At 37.9% G+C, this 26,861-nt stretch overlaps 1 protein-coding gene across 5 annotated transcripts in view; it reads right to left on the bottom strand.

Annotated features, from left to right (window-relative positions):
* The window catches only part of FTO (FTO alpha-ketoglutarate dependent dioxygenase), a 221,445-nt gene that overhangs the window by 151,324 nt on the left and 43,260 nt on the right, over positions 1-26,861 (bottom strand). For 4 of the 5 annotated variants that reach the window (XM_059857115.1, XM_059857113.1, XM_059857111.1 and 1 more), the window contains 5 exons: positions 25,162-25,819; positions 18,914-19,057; positions 12,795-12,874; positions 12,337-12,480; positions 6,372-6,491 (listed from right to left, as the gene is read on the bottom strand). In XM_059857115.1, coding sequence (XP_059713098.1) covers positions 6,372-6,491; positions 12,337-12,480; positions 12,795-12,874; positions 18,914-19,057; positions 25,162-25,819 — 1,146 coding nt within the window. The remainder of the gene's footprint in view (positions 1-6,371; positions 6,492-12,336; positions 12,481-12,794; positions 12,875-18,913; positions 19,058-25,161; positions 25,820-26,861) is intronic. The other variant, XM_059857114.1, reaches the window with a different exon arrangement.

The raw sequence follows: 26,861 nt of genomic DNA, 5'->3' as shown, positions 1-26,861 counted from the left end.
TAACAATCACAGTACAAATTATTCCTGCCAAACCACTGCAATTCACAGTTTTAACATCAAACCAAATCCTTTTTTTTCTGTGTAGCATGTCCATAAACATATAAAAACAAATACAAATGCATAAGCTCTGTATCTGATCACTTCCAGGATTGAATAAATAAGAACCAGAAATAATTTTAAAAATTGGTAATAGTTAATCAATTTCTATATAGCATATAACAAATTCTAAAAATACAGATTTATTTCTTTTCAAGAAATATTATTCCCAGTCTTCAAATATGGTCTTTTATTAAGTTTTCCTCCTAGGAAATAGATTTCTGGGAACATTAAAGCATATCATAGAATCTTCTATGGGTTGGAACGTACCTTAAAGGCAATTTAGTTCCAACCCCCCTGCCATGGGCAGGGACACCTTCCACAATCCCAGGTTGCTCCAAGCCGTGTCCAGCCTGGCCCTGAATATTTCCTGGGATGGGGCAGCCACAGCTTCTCTGGGCACCTGTGCCAGGGCCTTGACAGCCTCACAGTAAACAATTTCTTCCTAATATCCAAAGTAAACTGCCCTCCATCAGTTTAAAACATCCCCCCTTGTCCTGTCACTCCATGCCCTTGTGAAAGACTTTGCAAAGAATAATGAGACTGGTAAAACTATAGCTCAATACCACAACATCATTATTTCCACAGCAAATCATGAGCCTCAATAAACACACTATTAATACAAAGATCTTTTGTTAGTTTAGTGTATACCCATCCAAGGTTTTGGGAGAACAAATTTGATTTCTGCTGATTGTGGTATATGCATTTATGCCTTAAACTCTAGCACAGAACTCATGGCATTTCACATGCAAGTGCAGGTATTCAGAACACCCAATTATATACATCTAAGAGTACAAAATAGTGAGGATGACAGAAAGAAGTCCTGTTGCAGTAAGAATAAAGCACGAGAGCACAGAAGTCTAGTTATCCAAAACTGCAGCTCACCAAGACCCAGTTGTGTGCACAAGAACACCTACAAATGTCAAACCTGCAACACCTACAAAAGTCAAACTTGCAACTCAGGTGCAAATCCAGCTGAGGGGAAGGCAGAGGCAGGAGCACACCACGGGCACAGCCACCCACCCCAGTCCCACCGGGGCCATCAGAAATGCAGCTCTGCCCCACAGCACGTACAGGGTCCCCAACTGCTCCTGGCTCACGCCAGTGTGCATCACAACCTCAGGGCTGTCAGTTGATTCTCCCAGAATGCTGCTGAGAGGGAGGCTGCCCTTTGAACAATCCCAGTTTCTAACAGAAATGTTAGAGTGGCTCATATCAACGCAGCTCAGATCTCAGCCGGCTCACGGAAGGGTTAAAACCAGAAAGTGCTATCCACTGGTTTGCTCTGATGTTCCTGGAGATATTGTCACTGGATGTATCCTCAGAAGAATTCTATTCAACACCTCTGTCTTTAAGTACAAAGCTGTAGGCTGTAGCAGCTTTAGGAAACATAAGTATCCTTTTTTCTGCTGCACAGTATCTGTGTGTGAAATTCTCTAAAGGGGTTTAAGTATTTACCCTGAACACTATCAGACAGTTTCTAAAATTTTCCTTATCCTGTTGCAGAAACACTTCAAAGAGAATCATAAACACAGTCTTTTGTGCTTTCAGCACACATGTTGTTTTGGAAGCTTAAGTCTGAATTCCCTCAGAATTGTAAATAATTTTTTTCCTCAAAGATGTGCAATACAACTTTCTTTTTTTTTTTTTTCTTCTTTTTACAGTTTCATTGTGATTCTACTGCAGACAATGCTAAATCTCTTCTCCCATTTTGGACAGTTAAAAATATTGGGGTTATAGAAATTATTGCCAGGAAAAAAAAAAAAAAAAATTCTCCAGGATCAGGGATCAGGTTTTGTTGTTGTTGTTTAAGATAAAAGATACATTTCCAGAAACATCTGACTTCCAGTGTACACAAAATTTAATCAGCCAAAAATAGATTTATTTAAAGGCTCTGGCCTAAACAGATAAGGAGAGCCCCAAAAGACAATTAAGATGGGTAAAATTTGGGTTTTGGAGCTGCCATGTTGTTCCTGCATTTCACAGCTCATTAGGCAAATCCCATCACCCATGGCCACATGGCCCTCCAATAAAGTGTGACACTGCAATATCTGAGCACCACGGGAAAACCAGAAGAGAAATTAAAATAATACCTCAGAGTTCCTGGAATTTTGGCTGACAAGGTCAAACCAATTCAAGTGTCAGTTAAGTTGCTATGCAATTTCTGAAAGAAGCTAACCAACCAACCAGCCTGTTTGTGATCCCATTATCTATTTTTTTTTAAATAATTGGTTAGTTGTTTAAAGTGCCAGAGTCTAAAAAAGCTGGGGGAATTCCTTGTAAAAGCATATTTTTTCTGAGAGCTTTTCACGGTTATCTGGGAACTGAAATGCTCTTGATTTAAATACATATTTAAACCCTTGCTTTAATTTGGGAGGAAAAAAATGGCTTTGGGCTGAGATTTTGTAGCTCAAGTTTCAGTGCAGACTCAATTCTAACTGTCAGGCTGTAAGCCCCTGACAAGAGTGGCTTATAGCTGAAACTATGACATACTTCATAGAGAGCAATAGGAGCAAATAATGAAACAGACCTCAAAAAGAAAAGAAAAATAATTTTACAAAAAAAACAGCCTTGCTCTCTGATTTCAATTCAGTTCTGTAAACTGATAAAAAGCCTGGTGTTGAGAATAACAGTAACAATGACACTAAAGATAGTTTTTAAAAAGTTTTACAAATCAGGATGAAAGTTGTGCAGAAAGACACCAGCCTGCATGAAACACCACTCTGACCATTCTGCTTACACTGAGTGTGCACACTTCTGCTTTTGCACTGCACAGATTAAAAGGTGTGCTGCATTTCCTTATCCTCAGCTCTGTCTTAAGACGCCAAAAAATTAAACAAATGGTGTCACAACTACTTGTGCTTCAGTTATCCCATTAAGAAATTACTTCCCCAAGATCTATGTTTCATTCCTTTAAGTAGTGCCTTCACTGGAGGCAGTGAAGCAGTTGTGCTGTTAAATGCAGCTCCAAGCCACTCACACTTTTCTCTACATTTCAGCTCCACGCTCTCTTTCCTCTTGCCAAATTCCTGCATAAATAGGTGGGATTAAATGGAGCCCACCAAACATAATTATATATGTTGTGATTTTACACTGCAATGAAATTGATACATTTTAATAATGCCAGTCTTGGCTCTTTCCCACTAAAGTCAATAAAGGTTATTAAGGCCAACTGCCATATAAATACATTGCTACATTGCTAAATGGACTGTCAAAGCAGGAAATACAATTCACACCATATAGCACTGTAAGGCCCTTTTTAATTTTTTTAAGGAACACTAGATATGTTCAAAAAAGCCTTCAAAAATTCAACATGCAAGTGTAGCCATATATGTTTACTTTTCATTCCACAAACAAAAATAATTTCACTGATTTACCTTTTACTTTTCTCATGTGAATCAACCTAAAACAAAATAACCAAAGAAAGACTGTTGGACTTCTGCAGTTCTTACAGATTTGGTGTGGTGGTTACAGATTTTCATAGCTAAAATAAATGTCAGATTGCAAGGTTTGCATGATATCAGACCCTGAGAGACAAATTGTCTCTCTACTGAATCTCAGAACAGCTACAGCAAGACTTGCTCACATCACATGAGATTTCAGCTTTTCAGACTTCTCTTTACCCAGAAAGCAAAGCCTGTACGGTCTTTTTTCAAATGGTAACTCTCCCTTTGAATTCTGCAAGCATTTATCCTGATGTTGCAGGCGATAACGTGTTAATCTTGGATGACTTTTAAAAAAAAAACCTCTCCAACATATGAATAGCCTTCATATTTTCAAGGGAGGGGGAGAAAAAAAGGAAGATTGGTTAAACTGCTTCGGATTTAATGGCTCATAAATTCATGAGGTAATATTGTGGGAAATGTGATGTTTTATCAGAATGTCATTCAAATGAAAGGTTTAACATTTACATCACAAGAGTGAGCTCTAAGTAAAACTATCCTCAGGGAAAGAAATGCCAGGAATAAACAGTATGATAAAATTGTGTGCTTGCTATAATGTACAAAAATATTTAATAAATCCCACACATTTGAAGACACTGGGCTAAACTTCCTGCAATATCATACTCTGTCATGACAGAAGAGTAATTACAATTAGCTGAATCAGAGATAATTTTTGAAACTTTTCTTCTTTATAGTTATTTTTTATTAAACAAGGGGAAAACCTAAAAAAACACACAGAAGATCCCTGAGACTGACTTTTGTATTAGTCTAGAAAGCTGCATCAACAGTTGCTCAGCTCACACACAAAGGAAAAATACATGCTTAAATATTTTAAGAAAGAATTCCTTTTAAGCAGCAAAATCCTTCCAAAAAAAGACCAACAATTCTAAGACATTTTACTTTTAGCATTTTAAATTATTCTCTCTCTGTTGTTTTTTTTTTAAGAATCATCCATCTAAAGTTACAAATTTGGAGGGGGGAAAAAAAACAAACCCATCGACTGCAGACTACTGGGTACCTTCAAAAATACCCTTTTGATTTAACTTAGCTGTGGAAGCTAAGCATGCACCGAAACGGCGCGCTTTTTATGTTAAATTGCTGTTGAATTTGTTAAGGCGCGATTGATTTCCTGCATTATGGGATGGCAGGGATGCGGCGGGGGCAGCGGCCGGGACCGCTCTCGCTGCCAGCGCCGCAGCGCCACGGCCGGCAGCGCCCCAGCCGCGGCTCAACATTGCCCCCTGGCGGCCGCTGCGCGAATCGCGCCCTCCGCCCCCAAAAACACCGAGATCACGGAGGGAGCCGGCAACACAGACATTCTCAATTAACATTCTCTTCTGTCTCCTCCAATAGCTGAAATTAATTGTGATTAATATGTTATAAGTCATAAAACATTAAAGCGATTCTTAAAATATAAATTAGAAGCAGCTTCTGTCTTGGCCCAAGCTTGGGTTTGCTGATAAATATCATCCCGAGGCTTGCTGAAAGGAGATACACTGACGCCACCATGCTTCTAATTAGAGACACATGGCAATGTCACACCAATTGCAGAAAACCTAACCCTTGAGAGTTCCAGAGTTTGCTGTTTTTCCATGTTTTCAACACACAATGGATATAAAATATCAAACATTCTTGTCTCTACCTCATCTAAGCCTGTGTTACAAGAGAGTAAGTTGTCATTTGAAAGAAAAACAAACCAAAAGATTTTTTTTAAATTATAAGGGTCGTTCAAGAATGTGAGCACATAAGAACACCAAAAAAAAGGGAAAAAAATAAAACCCTAACACATAAGCAAGTTACATTTTCTCTCCTTTTGTAGGAAAATTCAGTGTTCAGTGATTTCTTGTGGCAACTGATGCCACAACTGAAATGTCCACTTTTCTGGGCGTGTTTTCTGAGTCTGACCCAGCCACTGCTGGGGCAGCTCACACTGAATTCCTGCAGCTGAGCCACAGCATTGCCTGTCACACCCAAGGTTCTGGCTGCACCTCAAACACAGCCTGACACAAATGGCACTCAGCATCCTCAGCTACAGCACAAACTCTTCCAAGCCAGCACAGAAAAACTGAGGCTAGTTTATGCTGTGGCCAGCAGAAATGACCAAGAGGCAGCTTCTGATGCAGATGGATGGAGAGGAGGGCAATGGGTTTGCCAGCACAGCCCCTTCTGAGTGCAAGCCCAGAAACAGGCACACTGGAACTGCTCTGAAACCCTGACAGCACAGCCTCTCACCTGAGCCTCTACATGGACAGCAGCAGCAGGATAACAGGGCTTGGCACTGGATCCCTTTTCAAGGAATGCACAATGTGCCTTGAAGTAACCAGAAATCTTTATTACTTTTATTCTTGAAAGAACCCCCTCTTGCAGGTTCTGGCTTTGGTCTGAGTGCAGGTGGCCCACAGACAGTTGTACTTCCAGATGACCAGTTTTGTTCTCAGCTTTCCTCAGACACGTGCACCACTGTTGTCACTAGCAGAGGTGTCTGCCAGGGTGCTGTACAAAAGAGCTGACAATGCATTGCAATAAATGGCTGTCATCTTGTGAGGCCCTAAAAGGCTCATATGAGGCTTTTATGAGGCTTTCAAACTTTAAAAACAAGCAAAGTCAAGAACTAACTAAAATCCTGGGGTTTTGGATCTGATTTTGCTCACATTTTTTCTGGCTACTGGGGGATAAAAGTAAGAGGAGACAGTGAAAGGCTGACATTGATTCTGCTTCTCATATGTTCTGAATAAAGTCTAAAACCCATTACTACAGTACAATTAAAAACATAATTGTGAGTGCTCTCAGAATTAGGCCCTAGAGGCTTTAGACTTTAAAACCAGTGCTTACCATAATCTCCAGTTTTCTCCAAAATTCTTCCAATTTAGCCATAGGCTTAAGCCACCAATCAGTGCACTTCAAATACCTCTTGCCTTGGAACCAAAACTGCCTAAGCCACTCAAATTCAACCTGCAAGATAAAAACACATGGCAGCATAAACATCCTCAGTCCTTATCTGGGGCAGGAATGGGGCAATGCAGGAATCCAGCCATACCTGAGCAGGCCCATAGGAAAGGAGACAGTTAGCAAAGCAGGTAATTTCTAAACACACCCTTGCTGTCCACCTCTAAATACAGCCAGCTGTTTATTCTATTCCACATCATCTGTGACCTGAGCTACTCTCTTCAAACCCAGAGAGCTGCAAAACTCAACTCTTTTTTCCCCTTATTTTTTACATGGTGTACATGAATAACAAACATTAAAAATTCCAGCACCAAGTCTGGCTTATTGTGATTAACACTGTGGCTTTCAAACTGTTCCAGTCACAGGAGATGGAAAAGCACTGCAGTAACAACATTGCTAGAATGCAGCCCAGCTGCTCTGGAATGAGAGGGTGGCACACAAGGGATCACAGCCTCTCATCCTTCACCAGCCAGCCCAGTTAGCAAAGATGCTGCTTTTCTTTAAGAGTAATCCATAGTCCTGGTCTTTAGAATTCCATATTTATCTTTGTTGTGGTAGTTATGTTTCACACTGAGTTCAAAGCTGCTTTAATCACTATCTGTACCACAAAGAAGATTTGTTTATCCCTGCTCAGCTCTGAAGATGCAAACAAAGACAACCTACCAAGGTGAAAGAATAAAGAAACTGCCCAAAGCTGTCACTTAACACTCCCTTTCCTGCAAGAGAAAACTGATCAGCTACAGAAATCTGAAAGTGGTCCAGTTAACATTAACTAAAGGTTTGGTCCACGCATTAAAGACTACAATAAAAAATATTTACATTTTCAGTGTATAAAAAGAATATTATAGTAAAATATAACATGATTAGTTGGCAGACACAGATCTTAAAATGTCTTTACAAAATCCTGGCTGCTAGCCTGTGACTTTTTAGCATAGAAGTTTGATGATATCCTTCAAAAAAAAAAAAAACCAGAAGGAAACTTTGCTTCCTCTATAATATTAATGAGGTATGAAGGACCCAGTTATGGTTTGGTAGGAAAAAACCCAACAAAACCAGCATATGCAGCTTTGGGAAAGCTGAGCATACAATTCTTCAAATAGAATTTTAAGAACCTTTTTTTTTCTCTCTTCACTTCTTTTTGAGTTCTTTGGCCTCTATCATGTGCTGTCTGGAAAACAGGTTCCATGAAATTAATCACAAGGCCATTAATCAATGAAAAAAAAAATTTTATTGAAATCAATCTCAAAATATGACTCATCATAGATCTATTTCAGTCAATCTGATTTTTACCTAGCCATATTGATTTGTTGCAATAATCTATGATATTTCACTCTAATTGCAGTCGGGCATATTGGCCAGAACTTAAATGTATCTTGGTCCCATACAAAATATATATAATTTGACACAAAAGAGTAATTTTTTAGGTCTAAGACATAAGGTAGAGCAACAAGCTAGTTCATTTTCTGCAGGATTAGCTGGTCTCATCAGAGGTCAGTGTGTACCTAATTGCAACCAGAGGCTGTTTAATGATGTGGACTGCCATCTCACACAGCTATCAAACTCTGCTCTGCATTCACCTCACAGCATCTCTGGGTAGCTCTAACCTGGGTCAATAAATTGGGGCTGGCGAGAAAATGTTTCACCCTCCAAGCTGGCCACTAAACTGCCTGACAAGTGTCTGCTCTGAACTATGACCTCTGAACAGATAACTGTTGATTCTGAGAAAGAAAATTATCTTGATGAGGCAAGGGTAACATGATTTCTCTTCTGTTATAACTTTTCTCTGCAGCAGGATCTCACTCCTCTTGGCTTGTCTCCTTCCATGCACAGGAGAAGCTGTACCAGTAAAAAACCCTCAACACTAAATACTGGAGAGACACAAAAAGCTCATTTCTAGCCCTATTGGAATGGAAGTTAGAGAACATTCATCCTCTGTGACAAAACTCTCAGGTTAACAGCTCTTGCTAAGGATTTTGTCAGAGAGTTTTAATTTGGAGACTCCCAAAGATGAGCACTAACTTCAGTTATCACTAGAAAGTATTTTACATGACTGAAGACAACACAGCTTAAACATATTTACATATAAAAATACATAGGCTAAGGGTCTGAGGAATAACTTTCACCTTCTAATTGATTTTCACTTATGACTTACATCTGTGCAAGTCAGCTCAGAATCAGGCCTCGTGTCTAATCTCAACATGTTCTCAAGTTGTCCTTTAAGCAATGATTAAAGGCCAATTTTAGGTTATTGTCAATACTGGGTAGTAAAAGACCATCAGTAGCATTTGACACTTTGTGAGGCAATGCTCCTCAGCCAATTATTTAAAAGTACTTACTGGTTATTCAATGCCACACAGGTAGGTGATCTAGATTTTCTCTCTGCCATACTAGTAGCCACCACCCATGCTGTCAGCCCACTGTAATGTGCTAGAACAAGCTAACCTTCCTTTGGCTGCCTGCACCTCTCCCTTCTCACCCATGACCTCAGTGTCTCACACCACATCCCTTCAACTCAGCCAGCCCAGGTCTCTACCTTCCCATGCATTCTCCAAGCTCAATTTATCTCCTGCTGCCATGAAAACAGATTGGCTGTAGGCAAAAGTGACTGTATCTCACAAGCAACAGGGCAACCAATTCAGTCTCTAGTTTTAATGATGCCAATCAGGATCTGATTGTCACAGCTGATGTGAACAAACCCCTACCTTTCAAATTTAAGATCTTAGTTTGAAACCTGCCATATTTCCAACACAATCCCATGACACAAAGGACTACCTCTGGTGTTTTACTCCACTGAGGACATCTGAATATTAGTTTGGTGCTGGCAAATACAGAAGCCTTGAAAGTACTTCACACCAACATTAACTATTAGCAGATTTTGCATTAGTCAGAGCAAGAAAAACTTTCTTTGAAATGTGAGGAACAGGCTGGTGAAGATCTTTTCTGCAGATTTATTCTTATATGTATGAGCATTTACATTGTCTGTCCAGCAGTATTTCATTCCTTAAAAAAGAATTGAGTTGCCAGTGGTTTGCCCAGCTGCCCTGTAGCTCTGTTTGGGATGTCCTCAGCAGCTGTGTATGTTTAGGAAAGCCAAGCAGGAGGAAAGCAGGAGGAGGAGCAAGAGGTTCCCATTCAGAGAATTGTGCAAGACCATTTCTTTTGGGATAAATTATTCCTGACCAAACAACAACCTGGCTGTGACTGTGTGTGAGCTGTCAGGCCATTGTACTCCACAGCTGCCAGGGAACTGCATCTGTTCACCCCCTACACCCTGCCACTGAAGAGTTTGTGCAGACTGCAAGGCCACGAGCTGCACAGACAAACTGCACACGAGCACCCTTAATTAAGGTTATCTTTACTTACAACTACAAAGTACACACTGGGAGTGAAGTGACTCACACATCTAACACACAGCACATACCTTGCAATTACTCAGATATTCCTTTGAAGGCTGTTTTAGTGAGGGAGACCGTGACAACAAAGCTAGGTTTAAATTAAACTTCCACCTGGCTGCCCACTAGAGATGCTAAAATCCTCCTCAGGTTAGCATCTCACTTTTTCAACAGGAATACCTCTGTCAAGACATCCAAGACAGGGCTCTGAAAAATGAACTCTGGGAAATCTAACATCAAGTAAGGACACCCCCCAGATACTCTTTCAGAGGTTTCTCTGCCCACCAAAAAACTGGAAAAAAAATGAAGTCTCCACCTATGCTTCAGATCCTCAGTTCAAACACACTTTATCAGCACAGCAAGTCAATTTTCCTGCCCAGGAGTACAAAAGTGAAGGCACAGAACCATTCCTCATTCTTTCAGACCCGCTCTTAGGCTTTTTCCCTCGAGCAGACACAGATAATTCATCCAGGCCTCATTTGGCAGAGCAGTTAATTTCAGCACAGACTGAATCTGCTAAACTAGTAGATTTTAGCTTGGTACTGTGATGGTTCTGTTCTGGTTAATGTTCTCTGATGATTGCTTTGGAGCTAGCAGCAAGGGGGTAAAAAGAATGTACCCGTAGCATTTCAGGAAGATAAAGAACCAAGAAGAATGGCTGCACCTTGTTGTAAGAGTTGAAACTGAAAAACTTCAGATGACAATATTTAAAAATAAAATATCATCACCTCTAGACACGATCTCATTTCAAGCTCATGATCTCTGGTTTAGAGGAAGAAAAAAAACTGCAAGGAGCTTTATGTATAGCACAGAAAGTTGTATATCAGAAATACACAGGCAAAACTGGGTGAACTGGCAGCTCTTCTTTAATCCTATGGAGATTTGGATTTTAGTGCTATTTTGATTTTGCATTATAAATTGCTAAAAAACTAAGAGAGTTAAATGAAAGGCTCATTTTCATCAGTTTGATTCTTTTCAGAAACAACACAGTCTCTTGTTCTTCCATCTGCCTCATAAAGTTTCAACCTAAAACCTGCATTAGTGCCTGAAAAGACAAAGATTTATCATACAACAAGGCAGGAAGCTTTCATATACAAGAAAAGTTGCATTAGCTTCACAAGTCTTTATATTTTCAGCTCATTGATGTTTGAAAAAAAAAAATAGGGATTTACCACAGAGATAAGCCCCTAGAAATTTTGTCTACTTGTGCAGCAATAAATGAAATTTAAATAGCACTCTAATAGCAAGAAAATATTTGACCTTGGGATAAAAAATTAAGGGGAAAGAAAAGAAAATAATAGTAAAATAGGTGGATGTGCAGTCTCTTTTCAAATTAAATATAGATCCAGTGTGTCTACTAAATGCACAATAAGTACAAGTGAAACAAGGATTGCTGTTACAGTATATCCCATATGTGTAACAGGAAACATTTCTGTATGTCACATTGCAAAATTATTCAGGTGACTGCAAACACCAGGGGCTACTCTCTCACCTGATGTAAACAGCACACGGCTTTGATGTTAAAGGACCCGTGCAAATTTATCCCAGCTGTGCCTGTGGCCCTCGCTGTGCAAACCACATATGCGTGCAGTTTTATGGACTGAGCCTGATTAATGTTTTGTAAACCCCTGCATGCATCAGACTTCTTGCAATTGCCCCAGGAGCTGTTTTGGTAAAAGTCAAGGGCGCGAATCTTTTGCCAACACTACGCTCCATTTTACCAGCTGTAAACACAACACAGATAAAAATGTGTTCTACAAAGTTTTAGTAGCACTACACAATATTGTATTCCTCAGCAGACAGAAATTTAAACATTTTACACAATTCTAATTTGAGTGCAGATGACCTTTGTACAGCTTCTAATTCATCTTAGTAGAAATACAGCACAGCTCCAAGCAAGACAGCACTGCCAGCTTCAGTGGAATCGTGTCCAAGTGCATTAATACACTTGCATCTTTTGTAGCACTAAATGACCTGCTTAAATATGTTCCTCACAATTATTTCCACTGTATTTTCTTCAGAACATACTTTAGAGCCCACACTCACAATTGTGCCACCCATGGCCTTATGCAAAAACCTGGTTCAACAAAAACCAGGGAGGAATAACTGAAAAAATCGACCTGCTCCTTTCCCTCTAATCCTCTAATCCCCTCTGTCTCTTCCTTTCTGGAAGAGAAGTGCCAGAGTAGTCTGTTTGACCACCACACTGTCAGTTCTGGTGCAGTACTTTGTGAAACTTCTCTCACTTTACCAGCAGAGGGATCTTAAGAAGGAAAAATGAAAACTTCCACGATAATCCCAATTACTGTACCCAAGTACAAAAGTCATAAAAGCCACATTGCAAACTCATAAAAAGCAATGCCTTGCAAGCAGCTGAACACACTTAATTGCCATTAACTCCACGAGGAGACTGCACTGCTCAGACCTGGCTGAAGTATTTTCAGTGTAGATCATCTCACCTCATTGTGTATTTCTTCTACTTGCTTCACCACTGCAGCTTCCAGTGATTTCAAAGACAAAGCCATTGAATCAGAATCAGTCTGTAAATTCTGGAGTGCCAGTTCACACTGTCCAAGTATGTATTCCAATGTTCCTCTTGAAGACTATAAAGATACAATAAAAACTTACATATAGCCACTTCAGAAAATTTGTATTTCTCAAGTAGATTTCATTAGCAATCCATGAGGTGTGGTGCAGCACATTCACAATCCACATCTGATAAGCCTGCCTGGGAGTTAAGGCCAGTACAGAACCAATAGCACCTCAATCAAAAGTAAACAGCAGCAGTAAATGAAAAGAGTTTGAGCCATAAGCATAACAGGAACCACAATTCTGACAAGACACCGTGGTGCTGCAGAGATGGCACCAGGTGCTGGCTTTGCAAGGGACCAAACAGTGAAATGGTTTTGGTACTTACATCTGCCACCCTGTGAGTGGAGCTGAACCGAGGTGATAGACCAGCCAGAACACAGTGCTGATGGGTCACATTGAGATCATCTAGGGACAGATTAGAAAACCTTAAGTACAGGGAAAAATTATACTTAATAAAAGTTAATCTGGTTGAATATGAATTGAGTACCTTTTTCACACTTTTCCTGCTTTAATGCTTAGAGAATTCAGTCACACAGCTCCAGTGTTTTGCAGAGCCCAATAACTTTACTATCCTAGAGTCAGAAATATTTCTACTTACACTAGCTTTCTCCTATACAGTTTAGAAGTGGCATTTTCCCACTCTCATAGGGCAAGTTTGACTAAACAAATTAATTCCTCTAAAGTTGAGGAGACTACTAAGTCTAGACTACCGAGGAGACTAAAGAGACTACTCAGAAGTTACAATCTCTTTTCTCAAAACCACTAAAAAATGCTCAAAGTTCTTAAAAACAAAATGCTACCAAAAAAAAAAAAATTATGAAAAAACTATTTCCTGTAGACACATATGAAGATCAATTGCACAGAACCCCATCTTGCAAGGGCCATTATCATCTCTGGACATCACAATATTTTAATACCACAATCACTTTCAACAAGAATTGTGTCAGAAAACAAACCTAAACACTTCCACTACCCCTTTCAGTGCCCATTCTTTGTGGCTGTATATAGCAAACATAGAATTAGACTTACTACATTTTGATTTGCACCTTTATTCAAACCATTGGCATAACTTTCATTGTAGAGCTGCACCTTGGAATTCCTTCCAACTGTCTTTAATCCTTTATGAATCTCAGAAAGAAGCCTGTAATTTTAATTTAAGAGTTGACAAAAAATCTAAAACTCTAATTGTACAAAAATAGTTGAAGCTTCATAGCTTGCATGCCTCAAAGGATATTAAAAAATACATTTTAGGTCATAAAAGATGGTGGCAAAGATTTGCTTTCTTTTTCTCCTGCATATATATTAACTGAAAAGAAAAATCATTCTTTGTAAATTGGCCACTGTCCATCTGGCATTAAAAGCTTTTATTCAGATACAGAACACTACTCCCAGAATGGTATTTTGGTTCTAGAGCCAAACCAAAGCTGTTTCATTCCTTGGTCACTCATGTTGGAAGTACCACAGTGCTCTTGTAGGGTTCAGTAAAAAACAACTCCTAAGGAGTCAGCCTCAGTTTTACATGACTAAGCACTGATCCATGAGGTCTGCAGAAGCAAAACAGAGACTCTCCAGTACAGAATGCAGGCTGTTGCTCTCTACATGGGACTCCCTATCAATAAACCTTCTCAGTGATTTCCCTGTTATTTACAGGAAGCAGATACATTTTGGACTCTGGATGTTGCATATTCAGTTTTTAATTGTGGAGGCAAGTTCACATGGTACATCTGTCTCTCCCTGCACTGTACTGACATCTGGGGTTTTCTGCCTCTGGTTTTCTCAAAATACATCCCTCCAGCACAGAACCTCATGACAGTCCTCCCCTCTCCTTCAAACTGCGGCCAGCTCCTCCCTTTGCTCTCTGATCCTGTTCTCAGTCCCTGCCCCTGCTCTGTCCCCTCTGGGCTTTCTTCTGACAGCTGAATTACCTGGGCTCCCCCAGCAGCACTGAAAGCCCTGTGCTTACACAGCCTTTGTCAAGAGAACAGACTAATGGATATGGCTGTGTACAAACACTGAAATAACACATAGACACTTAATTCTCATTCTACTGCTGAGCTATCAGGGAGCTGAGGAGCCAAAGCACTTCAAGAGGAACAATGTGACACCCATGTCACTGCAGACTATTGCAACATCACAAATAAAAGGTAGAAAGAGAATAAATTCTTTGTCAATCCTTAAAGAAGTGGAGGCTAAAGGCCCTAAACTTATTACTTGGAGGTAAAGTTTTTCCCAGGAAAATGCAAACCACAACAAAAAATGGCTCCCAGAATTACCAAAAGAGATTTATATAGTCTTTTCTATCTTCTCTAAAGTGTTCCTCAAGAACTTTATAGACAGTTGTCTCTTATCTGTTTCAAGAGGCAAATAAAAGCTACAGTGGTGTTTAAAGCACTGGCAAAATCTTTGCTATTCTAACCACCACAAATATCTACAAACAAAAGTGAAATGGAATGGACTTTTGCTAATCATTTTCTTAACTAGAATTAACAAACAAGAAAACCATGCACAAATAAAAATGAATTAAAAGTCTAAAAACTAGAAGAATAATGAACTTAAAAGAAACTCAGAGAGAAATATGTCAGAGCTGTCAAACTTCACGATCAAAGTTAGGCAATGACAAATACATTTCTGGAGTTCTAAGTCTTAATAGCAGGGCATATACCATTTGGATTAAATGTGGACTCAAAAAAAGGAGGGGGTGAAAAGTTTCAACACATTCAAGATGCTAGAGAGCAAAGAGGGTTCAAGTTAGTTTGTGAAAAATAGAAGCAGATTAAATATCTAGAAATAGTTTAATGAGTCACTTGATACATGTGGAAGTGTTTCCATTAAATACTTATCTTTAACCACAAGCCAACCTCTGCAATGTGTGCAACCTACTTCTGGTTGGTTATGAAAATAATTTTTTGATGCTTCTCAAACTATAATTTGCTGGGGGTGGGGAGTGGTATAAGACTCAAAGTTCATCTTCATGCTGTTTTAAAACCCTAACCTTCAAGCTAAGAGCTTGATCTATGGGAAACAGCTGCAGAAAAGTAAATCTGCCTTTGAAAGAGTCCAGAATGTATTTTTGTTAAGTATGTTTTGAAGTCATGGTAGGAAAATTAGTGAAAATTGTAAATCTGCTTGCAAATCTGGTCATGTCTAACTCAAAGATTAGGGGAAAAATTCCAATTTAATAGTAGGACCATGACAAGCCTAGTTAAGCATGCTCTAGGACAGAGCAGATGGGGCCCTGTGCTCACCTCCACGCGTTTTGGATTTATTGCATGCACCCAACACGTTTCATATTAGACACCCCTTGCCTGTGTACTTGGGACATCAGGGTTCAGTGTGCACTTCCTCTGCAGACCAATATTTTATTCTAAATTGAGCTAAAGTGTTTCCGTTTCATGACTGATATAAAGTTTGGATTTGAATTTTTAGGCAGCAGACTTGCAGCCAGTCACCAGACTTTTTTCTTCATATTAAAAAAAGCTTAAAAATTATTTTTAAAAAATGTTTTACTGAAAGTAATTTCGAGTTTTTGTTGGTTTTGCTTAATAAAAGACATATTCTTGTAATAGCTCAAAAGAAGAATGGATGTGCTCACCTTATGTTTAGTATTAGCATACACCTAAATTACAGCTCATGATTTAATCTGAAGAGGGCTGCTGAGAAAGAAGATGTAAATTTAAATTATAAGACATTTACTTGATTTCTCCCCAGAATAACAAAAAACATTCATAAAGCCAATGAAGAGAGGAACAGAAACAGTAATAAATGTCTACTAGAAATGCTAAAAAGAAAAAACTGGGGGTTTTTTGTTACTTTGCTATACCCATTGATCTTGATTTACAAGTTACTGTAATTGCACATTACTGTAAGAAATATCCAGTTACCACACTTTCTTATATAGATTTGCGTGTACCACAGGAAATACTAGTGGTATTACAGGTACAGAAATTGATAGGATCTGACTTTTAAATTATAAGCAGCATATTGAATATGATGTTTCAGCATTTTCAACCTTCATATAAAGCAGCAACACTACACCATTCCAACAAGTGGAAGGACAGACCTACAGAGTGGCTGAGTTCTGTGCTAGGGTGGGTGAGTCAGTGGTGGTCACAACCAGTCCTCCCAGTCCTATCAATCAGTGCCTGTACAGGAACAACCACCAGCTGCAGGACTCTTCCATGTTCTGTTTTCTAGATGTCTTCCATTCTGCCACTGCTTTTAACATAATGCCAGCAAGAGGACTCTGCTTACTGAAATGAGGTTCTGGAATACAGCATGTACAAAAGCCTAAGTCAAATGAATTTTCTTTTTTTATTATTGCCAAGTTTCTTTTTTTACAGAGTTTTCATATTTTGTCTTTTAGTTGGCATCCTCAAGATACCCCCTCTTAAAAGTTAGTGCAAAAAATCTGAGCAGTTAAAAATACACTGAAACTATATATGTTTCCTTATATTGTCTTTCACTCCAAGTCAAAATGATAAAGGCAATTCTCTGCAAAGAAACACAAAACAAAGAAACCTAATAAAAGAGCCATTTCAAGAATATACTCTAAGACTATTTAGAAGAGTAATTTTTTCCCCCAAGTAATTGAAACGAAACACAAAGACTATGGAAATGCAGAAGAGATTAAAAAAACACCTGGCCTACAGAGCTCAAATCTGTAGCTCTTCAAAAGTACTAATAAGAAAGTGATTTACACATCATCTTCAAAAGAATGTTTAATATATCCTTTGTTTCCATCTAAACATGCTCATGATGTTACTCATTAAATAAACTAACTTTCTGATCTACCCTTCATATAGAATCTCTGAAAATACTTTAGCCACTATATAAATTCCACTAGGGAATAAAAAACACCCTTATGATCTGGTAACTCAATCAACTACAATCTACAGTATTTTGCAATAAAAATACTAAAGTTAGTCCTCTTCTTTTATTAAATACCTTCTGAATCTCTTGGCCAGCATTGCTCTATATGCTCAAAGTTTCCAGTCAGGAAGGATTAGATAAGAAGTTTACTTGATGCCCTAACTGCTATTGCACAAAAATAGATTATAATAACCTTTCTAGGAATGTTTAACTGCCACTTAAACTTCATTTGCACTGTCCCTCTTTCCTTCTAGACTTCTGCTTCATACCCTTACAAAAAAGGGAGGCACATCCAGACCACTATGCCAAAGGATCTCACATCTGAACACCTGATCTTTCCATATCTGAACATTCTTCAGAGCACAGTTAGTCCAGTACTTCCACACGACACTTCCCTGATAGCAGTGCAGAAGTTTTGATGAGATAACTAAGAACAAGGAATGGGACATGGTTTTTATGACGGCTTATAAAGGAATTGGTTTTAGTATATAAACTGTGAAAGGTAAAGTTCAAAAGACTGTTCTGCCCATAAAGCAGGGAGTGTGACAAGTCATTCTAGGGACATTCTGTGGAATATGCCTTCCAAATTACAATCACATAATCACATACAGGGAGCTCTGCAAGTGCTCTCGGTCTTCAAAGATGATGTCTGTCAAGCCAAGACACTAAACAGGCCAACATGATGCTGTCAGAAACCTTGTTATTGTTTTTGTGTGGTTTACAACGAAATTTATTTTAACAAAAATGAAAACCAAGAGAAACAGGAGCCAAAAGAGAAAGCAACAGATTTTGTGTCAACAAACCATAGCAACAGTTCTCACTTCATTTCTTTCAGTGGATAAACCCTAGCACATGAGCTCAGCTGCTCAAGCAAATTAACTCAATTTAATTTTCTTTTCTTAATCCTCTACGCTTGAGACATTGAGACTCATTCTTGGAGTAAGACAGCTGTGTTCATTATGATCTTAGTATAATCCCACTGCTAGAAAACAGCATGTTTGAATGTAGACATAGTAGCAGAAGGAGAGAAGTGTCATGTGTAAAACTGGCGACTAATAAAATATCCACAGATTGGCATCATGACTGAAACCTCAAGGACCGTGGTACCAGAAAACCTTAAGACATTCATTCACATCTTACATAATACAGGTAACACTTGATAAGCCAAGCTGAAGAACAGAAGTTTATTTGTTGAACAAGAGATGCTCAGAAAAACTGCATTAAGAATACAAAAGGAATCTAGAAATACAAGGACGGGATGGATATAGCATCCTGGCCTGGCCTGAAGTCTAACTTGAATTAGTAATTCTGACTGCACAACAGACAGAAAAGGTGAAAAAAGACTATTTCTTTCTTAGCTGTACATTGGAAGAAACATTAAGAAAAAAACGTTCCCCTAAATATTTTGGAAGTAGGCAGAGTAGGAAGAATTTACTATACACTCCAACCAGATTTCATGTTTTTCTAAATAAGAAAAGTCCTAACTGTAAGGACGGTATAGTAACTTATTTTAACATAAGTGTAATTTTCTCTATTTTCAACAGACAGTTAAACATTTTAGTCCTTGAAAATTACCAAGCATCAAGTAGATGTCTCCTTGGTGAAGTGGCACTGCCAAGCCAGGTGTCTCTATGTCCCACGCCACCTTCAAGCCCACGTGCCAAACAGCTGGGTCTCTTCCCTTCAGTTCCTGTTCATTGCTTCCTTGTACAGATGAATCTTGAGAGAGAGAGAGAGACCACAAAAATGAGGGAACAGGTAAGAATCATAAAAACAAAATCTGGTTTAGACTTAAAGATATCCCATACCGGTACAATCTTAATAGGCTTAAAGATTCTATAGTGTCCACTTTCCTACAATCATCATCTCCAAATTCAAAAGGATGCAACAGGTAAAAGAAAAAGAAAGCCAGATGAGAGCAAGAATTTTTTTGCAACCAACCTTACCTAGATGAAACCTTTAAGTTAACTACCAAGGCTAATCAAGCCAAGGCTTGTAATGGACTTAAGGTTTTCTGAAACTCTTAAGCACATGTAAGGGGAGTTTTAGTTAAACACCACTAACTTTTTTTCATTACTAAAATTACAAGCATGGAAGAAAAAAATCAAAAAATGCAGCAACACTGATATAACAACAGATAACTTCTGAAAGAATGTCAAGTCATAAACTGCCAAAATATTTTAGGAGAAATTTCATTTGTTTATGTACTTGCAATTTCACTAAATCATAAACTGAGGCAAAGGTGAAATAATGGTTACAAAACACAGTCTAGATCAACAAAGCAAATCTTGGAACCATCTCTGTCATTCTTTTCTCAAAATTACTAGTCAAACATGCTAGATAACATGTGCAAGAGCCAATGAAGCTTCAATGCATTTGTCACAACACTTTTCTTATCATTATGCAACATGAACGTGTTGAGCTTGGGGAAAAAATAATCCACTGCATAGAAATAGTATTTAGAGCTTAATCCCTCAGAACTATTTTCATAAGCTTACTTCACTGCAGTATAAATTGAAAGATACAGTCAGCATTTGTAACAAGGTATTTGGGAGCTATGGTGTAACAGTTTTACAGCTAAAGTAGCAGTGCATTTTGACAGAGGTGGGATGAAGTTTTAATAAGTAGTTGGCACAGAACAGCAGAGAACAGTTAAAAATTAACTATGCACCATGCCCAACTCTTGCTTAGAACTCAGCAACTGTGTCCATTTCACTGTCCACTTGAAATGTGCTTTTATGTAATAATTTTTAAAACCTTTGTCTTAAGTAAATTCTAGAAGATGTATAGCTCTTATTATAAGAGGCACACACAAAGTGTGACCATATGCTCACAATTTTAAAATATTCATGTCATTCATCTCACATGGTTATTGCAGGTTGTTTAGCTGGGGGCAGCCTTCAGAAAATTACTATTAACTATTATGTTAATGAAATATTATCTAAATTCAGGAAGCAGAGAGACAAAGCCTATTAAAGAGCCAATCTAAATGTTCTTAAGTGAAAATTCCTACAGTCCCCAGGTTCCCTCCCTTCACTGCTGCAGTGCTCTGCTGAAGCTCTGCTCTTGGAGCAGCTCTAGGCCCTTCCATCAAGGAGCACACAAATGAGAAAACAAGAGCTAGCAAATACTCAGAAAAATCAATACTAAACTCTTCAAGGGCCTTTCATATTTTCTACCCTGTTCAGATAAATCGTAACTTAATTTAAGAAAAATGTTTTCTGAAAACTGCAAATAGGATGGCTTTCAAGGCATTTTTAATGCAATACATCATGGATATTATAAAAAGAAGTAACCTTTCTGGGTTAACTCTCTCTGTTATGCTGCCTTTCTATTCACTTTGGCAGCAGCACTGTTCACAATATGGCACCAATAAAATATAGAACTACAATCAGAGACAGCAATTTCAATCAAAGTTTCCTGGGGTCTCCTCATAAATCCAGCACCTTTGGAATGTGCTCGTTAAAATGACTTATTTTTTGCAGTTTGATAAATTTTTTATTGCTTAAGTACTGAGTTCAAATACAGCTCACAGTCTCCTTTTCTCTATATTCTCAATTATTGCACCTTATAATTATCAGCAGCAATTGAAACTGATTGCTCCTACCATGTTATTTTGGTAACAAATGGAAGCAAGCTGCTACTTGCTCTTAAATGCAAGCTACCCTGAAACTGAGAGCAAGGGAAAAAGAGACACCTTAACATTTGTGGCATATCCCCAAGTAGCACTGACAAACTTTTACATAAAAAGAAGTTTTTATTAAATTTTCTATGACACCTCAAGAATGATTGGATGCTTTATATTTATTGATATAATTACAGCTGCCATTTAAGTGAAAACATTTGGATGCATCTAAATCATAAGTATTTGAGAATAAATCATGTGAATAAATCATGGATCACATACCCATCACCTTAAGAAAATGTATTTTGTAGTAAGCCATACAGAAATGGTCAAGCATACAAGTATTTAATGGAAGTATAACAAAACTATGTGCAGATTTGAATTCCGGTCAGCAGAGATTTACAGACTTGGGCCTGCAAGAAACCTTTATGCTGGAATCCCAAATAAAATGGTGCAATGAAGTAAAATCTTACCACAACATAACAATACCTCATCAAACCTGTAATTATGGTAGAACCATGAAAGAGAGCATGTAGCTGCAGAAAATTGGCCACAGCATTATGCTTTTAACGAGACAGCTCAAATTTCAGAGATGTTCCAGCACTAAGATCTGATCTTATCAAGTTTGGGTCAGGGTTAGGTTCAGAATAATATGGAACTTGTTTTCCTGGAACTACTTTGGTTATTGTTTCAGAGCACAGAAAGTAAAAGTAGCTTTGAAAGGTTTCTTTGCTATTTGGCTCCAAAATCGTCCAGAGTTTGAGACTTTTTGATGCTCTGAAACCTAAATGATCTCTATTCAAGTCAAACTGTAATGCCAAATTATATCCTAAATGTAACCTTACATACCATTTCTTAAGAAAACAGAATCACTGCCAACACATTGCTAAGAACAAGGACTGTAAGCATTTACATCAACATTAAATCCAACTGACCATTGTTATATTATTTTTTTACAGTTAGAATTGTGCTTCATTTGAAGTTGCTTTGAAAGAGTTTTACACTAGAAACAAGAAAATAAACACTGATACCAATTATAATATCAGCTTGTTCCAATATCTTTATGCTGATGTCTAAATTTCTTCTCTGGCATATTGAAAACTGCTTCTACTCCAATTAACACTGATCAAAGTTTCAAACATGAAATTTTCATTATGGCATCAAACAATGAACAAATGAACAAGAAAACAAGTTGTTTCAATTACAGTTGTATCTGTTTTAATGCTATTTAATCCAGTAAGTAGGTACAAAACCAACACTGATACAAAAATGTAAATGAAAGTAAAAAGAAAACCATAGAACCTGAGTTGTGCATCTCTAAAGAGTCTGACAGAGCTGCCAGAGCTCAGTAAGACTGCTTGACTCCAAGGGCTGCTGCTGCTCAAAATCTGACAACCTGGGGACTGTGCCTTTGCAGCAGGGCAGGTCAGTACCAGCCCTGCAGCTCTGGAAGCCTGAGCTCCCACAAGCCAAGGCTGCCACAGACCCTCAGTGTCCACTGGGGATTTGAGGAATTGAGAGCTGACAAAACAAACATGCAAGACCTGGCAGAAAAAAGAATCAAGCCAGTTCCAACAAAAATCAACATGCTTAATTTGTGTTTGCATTTCCCACTGAATCAGTGTTTTCTCCCAGAAAATTACTAACCCAGCTCATCTACATCCTCTAAGGAAAAACAGCTCCAACAAAAAAATTCTGACCACAACTACTCTTTTTATTATGTATTCTGTAGTGATTCTGGGACAGTCTTTTTACACTACACTGAGAATTCAATGCTAACTCAATACCAAATGAATGAAGTGCTAATAAAAGATGTCAGCATAAAAACTAAACATATTTATGGAAAATGAAAAATCAAAACATGATTCCACAAAGATATAACAATATTGTTCAAAAAGATGTTGAAATCCTCATGTCTCACAGTTATGGAGACCTGGTAATATGGGAAATATTGAAAGTCTTTGTAAGTTGCAGAAACCATCAAAACACTGGCATTACATAGAACTGGAAAGAATAATATTATAAACATTGATGAGCTTATAACCACCAGCATTGGATGGCTGTAAACAGAAAATCAGAAGACCAAAAAAGACAGTCTACTTCTCTAAAATCAAATCCTCTTGGATGCACTGGGTACAAAACTTTAACACAAAGAGATATTTACCAACACTTTAATTACAAAACCATACTCCTGAGTATAAACAGGATCCATTTCCTCCAATTTATGCCTTTGCTTTAGGGATATACAATGACAACCCTGAGCAGAGATGGGAATGCACTGCTGGCACAGAGAGCTGGACTGCAGGACGTCTCTCCACAATGCTGCATTGCCATGGCAGGCACCTGAAATTCCCCCTAAAGCTCAAGAACCCAACCTGAGCAATGCACAACCAGAACAACTTCAGGTAGTGAGTTTTAATTTTGTTTTTAATGATAGAACAATCAATTTATTTACTAGAAAGATCTTGTTTTCTTTGTTTTCCTATTTCCAAACTTTTCAGAAAAAAATACAAACTTTCAATTGTAAGTCTATTTATGAAAAAAAACTTGTATTCAGCAATAAAAATATTGTATATAGATATCAAAACAACTTTTAGTCTAAATATATAAAATATTTCCATCTATCCACATGAGTCAAATATTCTACAGAATTTGCAGTGGTTTTAAAACACCATAATTTTTATTTCTTTAACCTACTGAATAAGAGAAACAAAATCAACTGACAAGTTATTAATAAACATAGCAGCTTTCATTTTTGTTAATTTATACCTCTCTGAACTTAAAGGGACTCACTTTTTTCCCCCCTCCATGAGCAAACTTTATGTTAAAGTAAGAAAGTTTTAGGCATATTACAATAAATCCTCATACACAGTATTATTACTTCAAGTTCATGTTTAGGTTTCTTCAACTTAAAATCCAACTGAAAAAATATTTCTCTACAGTAGTAATGGAAAAAACCCCAACACATCTTCTTGACACCCTTGAAAAATAGGACAGAAAGAAGTTCATGAAGAAAATTACACTTTTACCAGTCAGGAAATCTCTTCAACTCAATTTGCTAAGACAGTTGATGTTTAATATCCAGGAAAATGTAAATAATATGACTTCAGTTGTACATTAAGTAACAAAGTGACACTGAGTTTCAAAACTAATAACAAAACCAATAAGAGAATGCACGTGGGAGTATAAACTATTATTTTTATATCACAGTCTTTAGCTGAAACCTACCAAAGTCAATGCAAATTCTTCCCCTGTTCTAAAGCAAACATCATAGGATTTTTGGAAGAAAAAAATCCATTGTGAATGATGAAACATAACAGAATATTTGCAAATTCAAACCAAGGTTCAGAACAAATTCTAATCTTATGTTTGCAAAACTAAGAGTCATTAAAAAAAAATCCAAGCCTTTGTTCAAGCATTGTTAGGGGAAAAAACAAACAAAAAATCCTCATGTTCACTCTTAAATAATGATAAAAATGGGGCAGGTACCTTAAACTAAAAATGAAATATTTAATGATGCTTCAACTGCACTTTTACCACCACTATCCCTAAATGCTGTATGCAATTCATTTTGAAATAAGCAAGAGCCTGCAAAGCATGTCAGACAGAGTTGTTTTAATGCAGTGTCCAGTCTTCCCAGCTAGAGAAATGGTGGCAAGTCCTCCATAAAACACACATGAACACTACAGCATGCCTAGACAAAATGCAGATATTTCTAAGTAAATACAGTAACACTTCTATCCCAAACCAACTGAAAATGATCTTTCCAAAGAAAGAAGACTAGTAAAATCAGCATAAAGCAAAGCAACTCTGTATATGATAAGTAAAACTAAAAAAATGGCCATCCCAAGCACAGTGAAACATTTTACAGGATAGAAAACATGCATATGCATTAACCTGAGAATGGTATTTGACAGATTTTGATTTCCTGGCTCTTAGTCAGGGAGTTAATGATACCAATGTTTAAATCTAGTTAGAGAACAACTGCTAAGACAGCTGCAGTAAACACAGGTATTTTGTACAGGTTTTGGTGGAAATAAAGATAAGACTTCAATACAAAAGGTACCACAGTTCATTCAGAGGCACATGACAAGTCTAGACCAGCGTGCAGGTGTGCTTATGTGCATACACACAAGGAACTCAGGAGAGCTTCAGGGATTTCAGGGACTTCTGTGACTGGTCAAGGGCCATCACTCACCTTCACAGCTGTAACTGTACACAGCCACTGCTGACCTTTCCACCAGGTTCTCATCATGGTGCCAGCTCACTGCCATGTTCCCCATTCCAAAGTAAGGTTCTTGTTTCAAGTACAGCATTTGTAGTGGATCCATATAATTTAATAAAGTCAAATTATAAGATGTTCTGTTCTTTAGACTTCTGTCATCCTCTGGTACACAAACACTACTTTGATCTTTTGAAACAGACCCTTGCTCTGTAAGAGAAGTAGCAAAACTTTGCTTCCTGTCTATTACAGTAGTATCTTGAATTTGTTTGTTTTCAAGCAAATTTTGTCCTTGTAATGCCTTGACTGTTTCAATATGCAAGTAGTCATTAAGTCTCATTAATGCTTTACAAGCATCATGTATTTGAGGACTGCAATATTTTATATCATGACTTCCTGTGGGCCAAGGAACTGTAAATAATCTTGTGTTCAAGTACTTATAAGTGCATCCTGGGTTTCCAACTAATATACGAGACACTGGAGTAAGAAAGTCTTTTCCTTTGATCCTCACAAGATCTTGAAAGAAACAGCTGTGTTCTTGCAAGGCCAGAAAGCTTTCTTGCACCATTTGATGGAGCTCTTCAGGTACCGCATCAGATTTCCTGAAAATCAGCTTGGAATACTTGGTCTTCCACTAAAGGAGAAAAAAAAAAAAAAAACATATGACAAAAAGAGGTAAATAATTACTCTTTTGACAGGAGTCAAGATATTTCAAGACTAGGCAAAGCTGTCAAGTTAACAAGAATGAGTCTAGAATGTGGTGAAGGTATGGATGCCACCACTTGTTACTTTATTTCTACATTTCAGTATATTGCACAAGCTGTGGATATGTACCAGTGGCTTAAACCAGAGCAAATCTCCAAGTAAGTAAATACAAAGTCTCTAGAACAATTCAGCAGAACATCCAGCTCATCTGACGAATCTGTAGATAATGCCACTTTTAAGTATATAAACAATAGAATATCAAGCAGTAAGAAAGTGATTCCTCTTTTTGTAAAGAGGTTGCAAAGACCCTTCAGTTTCATTCTGATGTACAGAATCTAGAGGGCTACAGGATAAACTAAAATAGCTTTACATAAGAATACTTTTCAGGGAAAAAATAAAAAAATCAAAACGTACATTTTTTAAAAATGTGCTGCTAACATTCTGGTGCTTTCTATTTTTACATTCCTCAGTACCTGCCAATTATCTCTCATTTTATATAAAAGCTCTCTTTTGATAACAGAAAATGTCCAAACTTATTGCTTCCCCAGCTCCCTACCTGTAGTGTCCTTTTCCCTCACATCCTCTTGTGACCACACCAGCTCTGGTATCAGCTGGAGTTCAGAATCCAGCAGAGTGTGGAGGCAGCAACTCCCAGCAAGGTATAACACTGCTAATCAGCAGCTTCTTGCTTTGTATGCACAATACTGCTTCCCACTCCAGCAAGGCTTGGATAATTTTATTTTGTTAATCTGCTTTTCTAAGGAAGTGAGTATCACATAATCACACCTTTTATTGGTTGCCTGTAAATCTGCTTGAACTACTGCTGAGACTGTTTGGCAAACTAGACAAAGGCTAGGGAATAAGTTCTTTTTAAAGAGTGGGTTCTTACGTATTTCATTAAAATTAATAGATAAATAGAAGAAACAGAGGCACACTAGTGCCTAGTAAGGGAGGGGCTGCAAAGTGAGTGT

Source organism: Haemorhous mexicanus, chromosome 12, assembly GCF_027477595.1.
Source record: "Haemorhous mexicanus isolate bHaeMex1 chromosome 12, bHaeMex1.pri, whole genome shotgun sequence".
Classification (NCBI taxonomy): domain Eukaryota; kingdom Metazoa; phylum Chordata; class Aves; order Passeriformes; family Fringillidae; genus Haemorhous; species Haemorhous mexicanus.
This window is presented reverse-complemented; position numbering and strand designations above follow the sequence as displayed.